Source organism: Lissotriton helveticus, chromosome 6 (assembly GCF_964261635.1).
Source record: "Lissotriton helveticus chromosome 6, aLisHel1.1, whole genome shotgun sequence".
In the NCBI taxonomy this organism is placed as follows: Eukaryota; Metazoa; Chordata; class Amphibia; order Caudata; family Salamandridae; genus Lissotriton; species Lissotriton helveticus.
In genome coordinates, this window is record NC_136067.1 from 195,664,496 (window position 1) to 195,678,717 (window position 14,222).

General features: G+C 41.8%; 1 protein-coding gene across 2 annotated transcripts in view; it reads left to right on the forward strand.

The window, feature by feature from the left end:
• LOC144761283 (cysteine-rich secretory protein 1-like) overlaps positions 1–14,222 on the forward strand; it is an 84,322-nt gene that overhangs the window by 36,404 nt on the left and 33,696 nt on the right. For both annotated transcript variants that reach the window (XM_078646730.1, XM_078646729.1), the window contains exons 2-3: positions 6,007–6,152; positions 12,418–12,503. In XM_078646730.1, the coding sequence (XP_078502856.1) occupies positions 6,033–6,152; positions 12,418–12,503 (206 nt within the window). In that variant the 5' untranslated portion in view covers positions 6,007–6,032. The remainder of the gene's footprint in view (positions 1–6,006; positions 6,153–12,417; positions 12,504–14,222) is intronic.

The following is a 14,222-nucleotide window of genomic DNA, read 5'->3' on the forward strand; positions in this document are numbered from 1 at the left end:
CCTCCTTCTGATTCCATCCACCATCTCGAAGAATTTGTTTTAGATCGGGAAGGCATGTGGCAATTAATTTGAAGTTCTGAGTATGCCCCAAAAATGTCTAGGATATTGAGGTTCTCTGCACGGAGTGCGATGGGTCTGCCAAGCATAAACCATGTTGTCTGTATCAAAAGAAATGAAATCTTCCCAGTCTGGGACCCAGTGGAGGTCTATGATCTGTGCACTCCTGCAGATACAGGCCATGAGTGGATCCAAGGCCTCTGTAGACAATAGTGGTGCCAAGGAAATCCTTGTCTGGAAAGTTTAAAGCTCCTGGGCCACACTCCATTAACTAAAAACTCTTGCACAGGGTCTGTTTAGAACAACCTCACCCAGGAGAGATTGTACTCACCTAACCCTATTTTATTAAGCACCGACCGCATGTATGGCCATACCAACAATTCAAAGGCCTTTTCAGCATTGAGGGTCAGAAGGATCCCTGCTTCTTTAGGATCAGCACTATCCATGAAACAGCACACAAAGTGGCATCAATTGTGTTGTGTGGCCCTGTATGACATGAACCCAGACTGGTCCAGGGTGATGAGGGAGTCTACCACGTGTATGAGGTGGTTCCCCATTATTTTCATCAAACCTTTGTCTCAACTTTGGCGGTAGTTTTCCCTGATCCCTCACCTTGATGAACATTTTGTGCATTGACTTCACCACCTTGGATTTTAAGCATTTAAGAAAGAATGGTGGAAAGCCATTTGGACCAGCGGTCTTACCACTACTAAGCAGAGATATGGCTTATGCCAGCTCACTCTCAGTGATATCCGCTTCAAATAGATCTTTCTGTTAGTGGTTCATGCAGGGGGTCCGGAGGTCAGTGATGAAAGCCCCCATCTCTCTGCCATCAGCCTTGGTACCCATCCTATACAGTCCCTACAGGTAATCAGCAAAGGCTTGTGCAATTTATTGGGGGACATTCCACAGTTCCCCACCCCTCAACCTTACTCTCCAGACCCACCTCTATCCCTCCTTTTTCTTAGCCAGCGGGGGCAGGAGTTTCCTCACTTTGTTGCCGACTTTGTATAGTCTGCCCTGCATAACTTGAAACAGGGCCTGTCTTCCTGGTGGATCAGGTGTTCATCTTTATGCCTCACCTCCTCTATTCCATGCTCAATCTCCCTTGATTGAATATGTACGTAGTCGCCTTCCACTTGTACTAATGTATCCTCAAGCAATTTACACTCTTCCTCTCCCTTCCATCTCTTGTCCACTACTTGTGCGATTTTTTGTCCCCTCAACACGGTTATACATGCCTCACACAGGGCAACCTCAGATTGTACAGAGCCCTTTTTTCCTAGAAGTACCTTTCTGTGGCTCTGACCAGCAGGCACTTAGTATTATCCAAGACTGGGCGGAGCAGGCGTAGTGCCTCTATGCGAAGTTCCACAGAGTTGGAAAGTAACTCAGTGGAACTTCAATCCACTCCATGCCCTCCCCATCCCAAAATCATTACAAGTAATGAAAAGGCACTTACCTGCCCCGTGGCTGCAACCTCCTTGACATTGCCGCTCTCCTGCCTCCTCCTCGCTGTCCTTCTTGACTCATAACCCCTACTTAGTATGTCTTGTGCATGCGCAATGAAGCAGGATGGCAAGGAGGAGGTGGTAGAGCAGCCAGGACAAGGAGGAGGCAGTCACGGGGAAGATAAGTGCCTTTTTATTACTTTTAATTATTTTGGAAGGGTGGAGGGGCCGGATAACAGTTTTGTCTGAACCCCGCGTTTGCAACGGAACGTGGAGTAGGCAAAACTACGTAAACTCCACTGGCTGAGCGTAGTTACACGCCTAGTTTAGTATTACCCTCCATGAGGTCTCAGAAGTCCTACAGCGATACCCTCCTCAACCCCAGGCGACCCATTTAAAGTACTGTAATCATGGGTGAGTGCTCTGTGATTCCTCACTGGGGAAAAGTCATGTGAGTGAATCTGCCCATCTGGTGTATAAGCACCAGCAGGTAGTCTACCCTAATAAGGGGTTCTGTAGAGTTGGATGCTAGGAGTTTTGTTGTTGTCCTGAGCGCTTTTCTCTGCAAAGGTCTGCCAGTCCCAATGCCTCTGTGAAGGTGGCCAACCGTGTACCTTTCCTTGGTCACTCCCCTATTCTTGTAACCCTATTTAGGTATCCTTGTAGCATCAAATTATGATTGCCACCAATAGTTGTCAGTCCATCGGCGGTTTCCAACACCCTCATACCCATGCAATTCAGGCTCTCTGTCTGCAGACTTGGGTGAAGTGCCAAGAGCACAGTACCAGCTCCTCACCATAGCATCGCCTGTATATTGTCACTTGTCATATGTCCTCATTAACCCATGTTTTGCAGACTTCCAACAGGACAGATCTATGTGACGGGATTCCCATTTCCTGAGAGGCCCTAGAGAAACCTGCATGTGCCAGTAGGGTGCATCTACCTCAGATAAAGCACCCATAATTGTTCCCCTCAAAATGAGTTTCCTGCAGCAGAACCACGTTGGGGTCTTGTATCAATAGGTATTGTCTGACTTCCCCTCTCTTGAGTTGATCCTCCAGGCCATTTACTTTCCAGGAGAAGATCCTCAGGGTTTGGCCTCAGTTTGGGTTTCCTTTTGTTGTACTTCTTATAATGATTATTGGTCATTGCCCATGCTACCAGTCCTTACCTGCCAGGACTCACACCCTATTACACAACTTTTGTCCCCCCAACTCTCCTCACCCAATCACCTCCTGCTGCGGGCTCAGATCTACCAATCTACCAATCTCCCCAATGCCGGTGGCCTAAGTGTCATAACCATCAGCAAAAATAAAATACCAAACACAAGTCTCTAAATGTGATTCATAAACTATTAATGACTCTTGGAGGTGAGTGTTGGTCCTCTAGACCCTCAATTGACACTTATCGGGTGCTCCCCATACATATGTCCAGCTAGTCTTGACAACCATCCTATCAGACCAGTGTCAAACTGAGAACATTATCTTTAGACCAGTAAGTCTGCCATCATGGGAGTCACTTCAGGCAAGTCCTCATCATCATCATCTCTACAATGTTGGGACTGTGTAGAGCTGGTTCCCGATCCTTCTGCAGACTGTGCCAATTTCACCCACCTATTACACGTGGTGACAGGGTGATCCTTCTACAACGCTACCACCACTTTTGCTATCTCAGATTCTGCACAATCATTTGTTGTGGTCACTTTGGATCCATGGCAGGGTCCTTGCTTTGACTTAGGTACTTGCCAGCCAACATGTTCTTGGGAATCCCATGTGTCTGGTTGTGTACGGTCCCTGCTTTCCAAACATGTCCATGCTTCCTCTGCTGTATTGAAAATGTGGGAGCAGTCTTGGTCCATAATCCGCAAGGAGTGCATACTTTTAATCCATAGTGTGTAGCTGCCATTTCACTGCTACGAAAGACTCTTGTTGACATTGAACTGCTTGGGTATTATCTGGGTATGCATTCCCTGTTCCTCCTCCACCAGCTAAGGCCCATGTGTGTATACACACAGCGCTTTGGGGGAGCTGTTCTATGGGGGCCTCCAGGCACCCTATGGGCTCTTTCCACTGTGAACAGCCTGGTGCCTTGCCCTCGATGACCACCTTCAACAACCAGTCCTCCATGTACAGTTCTGCACTGGAGCCTTTCGCCTATACCGGTAGGCCCACCACTCGCACATTATTGAATCGGGATTCTGCTCTGCATCTTTCACCCTCTAATGTAGGCTTGCCTCTGATTGCTGAAGGGATTTACATCTGCTTCTCAGAATCAGTGGCAGTAGACTGCAGTTGTGCCACAGAGGACTCTGTCTTGCCCACCTTGTCAGCCAACTTTTTTGGCCTGCTTGGAGAAGTCCCAAGTCCAGAGTGAGCAAATCTATGTAATTTTCCAGTGCGCCTTAATCTGATTGGCGTTGATCAATCAACTCGGTGGAGCCCTGGTCCTTTCACGAATTTGGTATGAAGCCTTAATTTGCCATTTTAGTGCGTACCTTTCATCTGATGCAACAAGGCACAGTGTCCACAGACAATTGATGTCTGAGCCCAAAGATCGGAGGCCTCCAGAAACATAGGTTGGCCACTGCAGTCTAGCCACATGACGGCCTGGCCTCCCCCAAAGGGGCCTACTCTGTGGTCCGCTGGAGGGGAGCAACCAGGCCTCCATTCGATATCCCCATGGTAGCGCCACCCCCTAACCTGCAGACATGCCCTCACTCACCTTTTTTGCTTCTGGCAACTGCAAATTGCTGCAGGCAAAAAGCTGGGGCTCCCTGATGCCTCCGTCACACTGGAGTCATCACTCATCAAGGAGTTATGTCTCTCTTTCAGTCTGTCGTGGATCATCGAGCATCCACTGGGGCATCACCACCATACTTCACAGCCCCTGAAAGAGCACAATACTGACAGAGGGCACCTTCGGTTCTATTAGCGCCCTGACTCCTTTCAAGGCTAAACTGCAGCAGCCATTTACCATACTCTCTTCCACCTGACAGAGCTGAGATGTTATTTATTTCCTTATTTATGGTGTCATAGGTGTCCCAGTCACTCTCAGATGCCCCCCTAGGTCCACAGTCATCACAGCCATCAGTCACAGTCTTGTAACGGCCCGCCTTCACACTGGCAGTCATCTGCCATGCAAGGTCACTCCTCTCACAGTAGTCCCAAAGGAGGCCGGCTCACTGCGCGACTTGGGTCGATGAGGCTACTTGCTCCAATTCTTTACCCCCACTGCAGGCTTTGCTGGTGGCCAGGCAGGGCCCCGGACTGTGTCCCACCAACCCCAAAGTTCCGCTTCACCTCTGCAAAACTGTTTGGGCCACCTCGTGAAGAAAAGGGAGCCTCACGCATTGGGTGTGTTGTCCATTAAAGGGCCACTGCCATCTTAACAAAGCTGTAGCATTTTCAAGAGCGGCACTTGCAGGGCACTCCTTATGGTTCGTTTCAACCTCTCCACATGATGGAAGCACTGTTGTTGGGGGGCTAACTCAGCGCACCCCAAACTGTAGTAAACAGGCCATACTTAGGGCCATCGGCATGGTGCTTCAGAAGCTCACGTCTGGCTCCATGAATAGCTGGCCACTCCCCCCTCAAAGTGGTTTTTCAATGTTAGTAAAACAAAATATATGCCCCCACTATTCTAAAGCTGTGAGGTTTTTCCAGACTCTTTACATATGTGGAAGGACACTATGCAATGCAATTTATTTAGGCTACTTTTTGACTCTGCCATTTCAAATGTCCAAACACACCTAGAGGTCAATTAATTTAAATAGCCTCTTCAGCAAGCTAACTACATTTTAAATGTCTGGCACCTGTGCAAGTCTGCAAAGCAGGAGATGCTAAAAGTTTACTTGTGAAATTAACTGAGGGAAATCCAAATGAGTACTCAATGGCACAAGCTGACATTTTATAATGCTATAGAGCTATTAGAAATGCAAGACCTTTGGAACTCTTTGCTATCTCCAATACAATTTAAAAGCATTTTAAGAACGCACTGCATACTAAGGAGAATATTATCAAGAAACTGCGTTAAAATTATCGCTGCTTTGGCTGCAGAAAACTGCTGCTAAAGTGGCGATAATGGGCTTGATAATATGCCCTTGAGATTACAATAGAAGCCCATGTTCGGGTGTCAACCTGGGCTTCTATTGGAATTCTCAAGGTCATATTCTCAAGCCCATTAACGCCGTGCTTGAAATATGCCCCTCTATTTTAATAATGATAACATTTGCATTACACGAAAGCACAATGACACTTTACTAGCTCCTTATGTTTAGGGTAAGTTTCAACTTTACCTCGCTGGAGCAGTGCAACTAAGCCTAAAATTAATATTGCCAGACATAAGGGGAGATTTATCAATGTTACACGCAAAGCACATTGCTGCCCTGTGCTGCATGAAAGGGAAAGGGCAGTAATGCGCCTTATTTAACATCAGATGGTGATGAATTATTTTTTGAATACCTGCTTTTTAAATTGGTTTATTTATGTCTTTTTTTCAGTGTTCGACTGTGGTGAGAATTTGTTTATGGCAAGTTATCCTGCAACTTGGAAAGAAGCTATTCAAAGGTGGTATGATGAACAGAAAAACTTCATATATGGGAAAGGTCCGGCACATAAGGGTGATGTTACTGGGCATTATACCCAGGTAAAACTTTTATAGTGATGTATTTTTGACTTTCTATACCTGCATTGAAATATACTAGGCTATATGTTTCTGCACTTCGTGGTTTTCTACAAAACTACCTCTGAGACAAACACATTTAGTCAAGTGTCTATTCACAAGCCTTCCTGATTTTCCATGTATGATGGTAGTACTGTGGGCCATTGCAGGAGAGTCTAAATACCCATAATTTATAATCATGAAAATCATCTGCACATTTTTCCAGTGACAGCCCCAATGCCAATAGTTACTTCAAACTCATATGTTCAGGTATTTCAGGTATTTCTAACATAGACTCACAACACCCACACAGTGATGGCCTTACACAGACTAGAACTGCCTCACGCATAATGCTCCATAAAAACGCCTGTATTCATTTACTATAAGATCCTTAGAACATATTCAGCATTTTATAGATCCATGTATGCTAATTTATATTAGTTTTATGCTCATATACATTCTTCAAAATCGATAGGCATAAAGTAACACTGCATGTTTTTCTTCTCCTTAAGCCATTAAAATGAAACACTGTGGGATCTTTTCACAAACAGCATATTGTACTGTGCATAGTAGTACACCAAGAATACTAAACGCATACTACGAAATGTTTCTTTGGAAACCTTCCTGTCTAGGTCTCAGTCGCTCCCACGTCTATCTTTTCTGTGTAGACATCTGCCCGACTGCTGAGATCCCTGCACACTTATGCATACATTTGTAGTAAGAGAGTTAGGGGCTGGAAAATGGCGATTACTAACTGCACAAAGGGAGGGGTTTCGGGAGAGGCAAGGATGTTGATTATCTCATTCCCTGTTCCTCCTTGCAATTAAACCACTACTTTAATCTATTCACCCCAACCAATCATTACAGGTCTCTCCTTCAAAAAACTAGCATTTAAATCCACAGTGCATGTGGACGAGAAGCTCATATTCACCTAAAATTCTACATCGTCAATACAAGCTTTCATGGGGACCATTGAAAAATATGCTCTGGTTTCAGGTTACTCTCTTATTAGAGGCAAACCAGACAATAGTCACCTAAACATCCTATGTACTAAAAGTATTCTAGGGGTCTCAGTTATAAGCTAGCAACCAAACTTTCTGAAATACTCGAGACAGGAGTTTAAAATCATCCTGGTATAATACATTTAACGTAATGAACAGCAACTGTCTGTAATAATCTCAGACATTTCAGATGGTTGGTCTCTGAAGTTTTTAACGTAGCAAAATAGAATTATTAAAACTGATTTTTTTTCCCTAGTAGTCAAGTACCTGTTACCTGATAAGTATGGTACCCATTAAATTATCAGAATATAATATAAAAGTGAACCAGCTCTTTTCATCCGGAATGGGTAAAAACAACATGTAGCTCATTAAAAAGAATAAAATACCAAAAGAGATTGAAGGAGTGAACATAACTAATTTTAAAAACTATTAAACAACCTTTCCATTTAACCAAGTAACACACTGGTTAATTACTGAGAACAACTATCAACCTCCTTGGCTAGCCCCAGAGAAAGTCCTATTGAAGAACCTATCATATCTCATTCCTCACCATCCACAAAGTAAAGCTTCATCATTCCAAGTTAACTATTACATTTAAAGCATCCAATAGAAGTTCACTATGGATCACTTTTTAATACAAGATAGATGGTAGGCCTATAGTGTGGTAAGAATTTTACCACATAGTAATCCTTCTTCTTAGGGGCTTGACTCAACTAACAGCTGTGATTCATTGTTATAGTTCAAGGTATTTATGAACTAAATAATGCCTCCTTCAGAAGCACTGCATCCCTTCTTCCTGGCAGGGTATTCACAAGTTCCCCAGGTCCTGAAGACTTCAAAGAGGGGGTTTGAAGTGCACAAGGGCCCTCCTTTCCTGCCAAGGCTCCAAACTCAATTCAGGGTGTTAAGCATTCCTTTGTGTGGAAACAGACCGTTCTGGTGTAGGTGTGAGGCTATGCCCAGCTCCACCCTCCCTTCCTGCCCAAGCTGTCCCATCGGAATGTGGATGCCCCATCAAGTCATGCCTAATCTCCCTTTGTGTGTGGATGTCTAGAAGGAATGCCCACCCTAGACATGTATTGGAGGCAGGTCGTAGGCACACAGAGCAAAGAGCAGAAAAATGACATCTTTCTTAAAGTTATATGGAGGGAGGTTTTGCCCTAGGGCTATAGCGAGGTGGAGCCTTTTAAAGTGGAAAACTGTGGGGGTTACCTGGCCACTCTTTCATGGTACTGCTGTTTAATTCAACAGATATACACTACAAGAACCAGCGTTGAATTACTTCTCAGAAAGTGCCAAAATGCCAATGCCGACGAGTTTCGAGTTCCAGTAAAACTTATGGAACTCTCAACAGGGCTTCTTAATTTCTAATATGATTAAGGGGGGTAGAGAAATCTGCGGTGTTCAGATTTGTATTGCCTGTTTTAAGTTGTGTTAGGTTCATTCCTATATTCATGAGAGGCTGAGTCGTGGAAGGCTTCTTTCATTCATGCATGCCATTGTTTTATTGTGTAAGCAGGACTGTTCAAATCGCTTCTTTCCTGATTGTTGATAAATCACGTTTTTCTTTTTCTTGTGTGACGGGCTTCCAGCAACACCGGGGAATAACTTGCCGCGGTGATTTCTGCCTCTTTAGTGTCAGGCGGCATCTCCGTGTGTGTTCTTTCGTGAGTGCAATCTTCTTGCCTCTTTTCTTTACCACACAGCCATTTCGGTCTTTAGCGAAAGGCGTTGGCATTGGCATTTTGGCACTTTTTGAGAAGTATTCTTCAAAAAAACAGACTGATATTCTTTTGCCCCTTGCCAGTATATACAATACTAAACTGTATAGGTTAATTGTAAAGTAGTGTGTAAAAAGAATAGTGTATTATTCACCTTGTAAATATCTCACTTTTGTTGTCACAGTATTTTTTATTTATTTGTCGTTTATGTTTTTGAATGTACAAATGAAAAGTCTTTTCCTTATATTCAGACGTTTTAAGATTTAAAAAACAGTCTTTGAAACCAAAAAGAAAAAGGTTAAGTAAATAACCAGATTCAGCATAATTCAACATTGGTTCTTGTAGTGTGTCTGTTGAATAAAGAGAAGTACCACGAAACAGTACCCAGATAACTCCCACAATTTTCCATCTTTCTTAAAGTGGCATTTCTTTTTAAATAGTTATGATAAATTTGACTTTACCAGTAAATAGGATTTATCATTCCCAATCCAAAGGTATGAAACATGACAGATCCACTCCATCTCAATCAGAAATTAAAGCTTAATAACTTTAATTCGGAACCCCCAGTGTAATCCTATCAGAGCGGTGGGTCTCACAATATAGAACAGTGAATTTTGGTGTGCTTCACTATCAATACATGCAAAAACATAAAAGTACACCTCCTACCTTTTAGATTAGTCTGCACCCAGTCATATGGGTTACTTAGGGCCTACTTTAGAGATCACTTATATGTAATAAACGGGGAGTTTGAGGTTTGGCAAGGTATTTATTATGCCTAACTTGACATGACTGTTGAAGACTTAATTAAGGGAGTAATGGCAGGCCTGAGTCAAGTTTAAAGGGCTACTTAGGTGCGTGGTAAAATAAGTGCTGAAAGCCATTTAGTAATGTCAAAGTTGCAAGCCCTGGGTATGTGGCATACCAAAACACAAGGATTTACAAGTACATTAAATATGCCAAACAGGTGTAAACCAATTATACCATGTTTTAGGGAGGGCACAAGCACTTTAGCACTGATTATTGACGGTAAAGGACAGAGTCTTAAAGTCAACAAAAACGAATTCAGCAAAAAGGGAAGGAAAAAGGCAAAATGTTTGAGGGTGACAACAGGTACACACTATTTTCACATTTATTCATCCTCTTATGCATAAACCTATGAATTGGTCGCCAAGTCCATCCTGCTGCAAATTATGGCAACACACAGACCTTGTGTAAGTCGCTTCCTATTGCTTTCCCATCTCTCTCTCTCTCATTCTCTCTCTCTCTCGCTCCCTCTCTCTTTCGCTGTTTCTCTCTCTTCTTAGGAAGTCAAATTGATCTCTGTTCATACTATTCCCTGATGGAACTGTGTCTAACTCCCATTATCCTCAAAAGCATACTCCACAGTATAAATTGAAACTAAAATAAATATGATACTTAGCTCATACAACTGTGAAAATATTGAAACAATGCTTCATGCTTTAATAACAGGATCTGTATTACCATGAGGATAAGCTTGATAATCAGTTTGCTATGTACTAACTTGTTGCTATACTCTGTTTTTTATTTCGTTATGTTCTTGCATGATTATGAAACCAAAAACTATTTTGAAATAAAAAAACATGAATTGAGTATGAAATGAAGTATGGAAATTCAGCATTTACCCTTCTGTTAATTTGAGATACTTGAGAACAAACGTTTTCCAGCCAGTGCTATTTCCAAATAGATACCCACAATGACATTTTAGGCTGAACCCCTCAAAGAATAAGAGTGTAATGTTAGGACAGCAGTCAAATAATTAAGCTAATAGACATGCAGAACATTGTTCATTGAATACACCTTATGAATAGGATTTAAAATAAAAGAAATCGATAGTTTCTTGTTCAAATACATTTTTGTTTTTCAATAATTTAAAAATGGTATCGAATTTTACCATTACTTCCTAACCTTTTTAAAGTTAGACCAGTCCTAAAATTAAGGCCCTTTGTTATTTTTAGGACATGTGCAATGTTTACATAATTTTAAGCATGTTCGAATCGGTTGATAGAACATTTTAAAAGTTAGTCGTAGTCCTCAACAGAGCAGGTTCAGTTTATGAAAAAGTTAAGTAGGTTATTCTGTTCTGAAAGTAGAAGCATGGCAATACAGAGTAGCAAGTAAAAGCTAATTTCCTCAAACTACCTTCCTCCTTTCCAATTGATGGCATAAGCTAAAGAATGGTTTTCTAGGAGAACTTTGCCTGCTAAAACCCAGGAAGTGGATCTTGTCATTTCCAGGGTTTTTGCATTTACCGGAAGTAAACCTTGCCAAAGAGACCATCTTGATCGGACTACCGCAGCCAGCGTGAACGTCCTAATCAGCCAAGCCTGCAGTATCTTCAGTCTCAGTAACATGAGTAAAGGCTGGAGAAATTTGAAGCTGGCCACCTTTTGAACACTTCAAGTGCATTGCAACGGGGATTGAGAGGCACTGTATTTTCCACAAACCCCTTATCTCCCATGAAAAGCTTCCTAACCCCATCCTACTAGAGCCCCCATCAACATTCCTCCATGAGGTTTCACAAAGGAGTGGGGATATTATGACAGTTGTCACCGATCCCATCACACGTATATGTGGGTTATATAGCAGACTATAATGTACTTCAAAATCGTTTGATATACCTGATTTGTCCTAAATATAATTTACAAAACAGACAGAAGTCTAAAAAAGATATTCTGGTACCAGGCTCATTTGGCAGACGCCCATTTATTGTCGGTGTTACAATTTTCACGAGATTACTTGTACGTTTGCGAACTTATGTTGGCACAAGGCTTCTGCATGTTGCAATCATGTACAATGGCTACTTTAGGAGAATGGCGGATACCTGTCAGCAGTCATGCCAGAGCATGCACTGCAAAGACCCACACCAGACCTTAGAGGGCAGTCACAGACATAAGTACTTGTGTATGGCCTGATAAGAGTTTAGTTACATTTGTGGAGGCAAATGCTAAATTGGAAAAGAGAATTCACAGCTCAATTTTCTTTATCATTCTATTTATGTAGGTGACAACGAGTCAGCAATGTTGCACTGATGATTGGGCAAATTACATGCATATTTTCCATGACAAACCGATGCACAATGTTTAATTGATGCAAATGTTGTTCTCGCCCTCCTGCTTCTCCTTATGGATGGGTGATATCCTGCATGTGTGAAGAAGAAAAATAGATTTGATTGAAGAAGTATATTTTCTAACATTAAGTCATATATATTACATCACATTTTATGGTTAAAATAATGCCAACTTTAACTATAAATTAACGTGTTTTTCTAAATTGAAACACGTTATTCCAGAATGGCTTTATTCTTATATCCAATATTGGAATTGTTGTTTTTATTTCCATTGTTTAATTGTATCTTTGTATTCAATGTGTACAGAATGAATAGATTTAATGAATACTTCCTTCGTTTCAATGGAACTTACTGCTAAGCTAGAATAATTTTTAACAATTATTAGTCACTTTGTTTGAAAATGTATCCTCATCGGTTTATATTTGTTTTTATGTTTCAAGGTTGTTTGGGCCAAGACGTTCCTTTTCGGATGTGCAGTTGCATTTTGTGAGCATTTCTACATATATGCTTGCCACTACTGCCCTGAGTAAGTATTGATTTCTTTCTCTAAATAGTACCCTACTTATGTAATGACACAAAGAGGCTTCAGGCATATTCCCTAACCTCATGGTGTAAAGGCCATACATCTGCTTGATTAACCTTGCTTCACCCTTTTAAGTACTTTCCAGCTTCACAAATAGTCTTTATTAAATCCTGAAAATCTTTAAAAGCTATAAAGTTCCAGGTAGTGTATGTTATAAAAACAAGAAAGTGCTGGTGTCCTTAAAGCTCTTCACTGGCTGCATGGACTCTGTTCAAAGATGGTTGTCATATCTCTTTGAATCACAGAAGCGCTGTGGCACACCTTCCTCAAAGCAGGTTTGAGGGGGCATAAGCCCCAAAAAGGTGGGAAACAATTGTGTCAAAGTTTGACATTTTCAATACAATGTTCCCTTAAATTTGCTAGAAACAATGATCACTCCTGAAACACTTATTCCGAACAATTGTACCTGCAATATGCACCAGATGCACAGATACCAGATACAACACAATGTCCAATTAGTAAAACATTTCGAATTCAGTTGAAACACAGCTTACCTATTGTTTTTAAAGAACAATGGTTCTTTTATTTATTGCATCTGACAACAGTTTCATTATCAATATTCTTACTTAAATTTTAGCTCAGCAAACAATCTTGCATGTATGGTCCTCCAGCCAGTGTTTGAAGAATTGACCATAAGTCCATAGCCATATAGTTGAGTCATTAAATGTGCTGTTTAAGCTTTCCACCAAGAAAAATGCTACATACACCTTCATCTGCGACAATGATCATGCCACTAAACTAAAACATACTTCAGGAAATGGTAAAGTCATTCAGCCTCACCAAACTAAAAGATACATACACAAATTGTATAGCCCTGCAGACTCACCCTTACACACCGAAATCATGCACCCATATCTCATTAATCAGACACCCACTAGAGTTTCGGGTCAGGAAGGATGTGACATATTATCATAAGTTAACTCATGCTGCAATATAGAAACCATGGAATCATGTGGAAAGTTGTCAGGCTGAGATGAGAGCTCTAAGGTTTTACCAGTGGCAGAATATGCACGATACAAATAGCAATAGCATGCCAATATTACATAATACAAAAAAGATAATATAGGACCTAATGCTGACCAAGGCTGGCTTACAGCAAGGGCTTATGGGTGCCATATTACTAAAGTGGCTCAAAGTGCTAGTATTGTCGCAGGGATTCTGCTCCTACACAGAACTGTGCATAGAGACTTGGAACCTCAGTGAATTAGGGTGTGCCAAAACTCACCTTAGTACCCAAAAATCCCCTACCAGACTAGCAATCAGTGTCTCATTGGTTCTTACAAACTCCCAATGTTTAGACAACCCAGAACATGGACTTAGAACACCTCAGGTAACGTGGAACACATGAACACTCTTTCGTTATACAATCATATCAATCCAGAACGAGGAGTAAATGAGGACACGTGCACATTTGAAATGTTTATTTTCTAATGCAGTGTTCTCAAGCGCAGTATCTTAGCTAATACAAGCAAACATATTATAAGAAACAAAGTAATCAGCATAGTTACTAGTCCATAGAATACAAAGGGAGAAAGCATGTTAAAATGCTAGAGGGAAGAAGGCTAAAAGACACCTAAATCTCATCCTCCCTTGCTAGTAAATTACATTATATCTAAGAAGGTCTCTTTGGGTTTTAGTAGGGCGGCCCCATACCTCTGATCC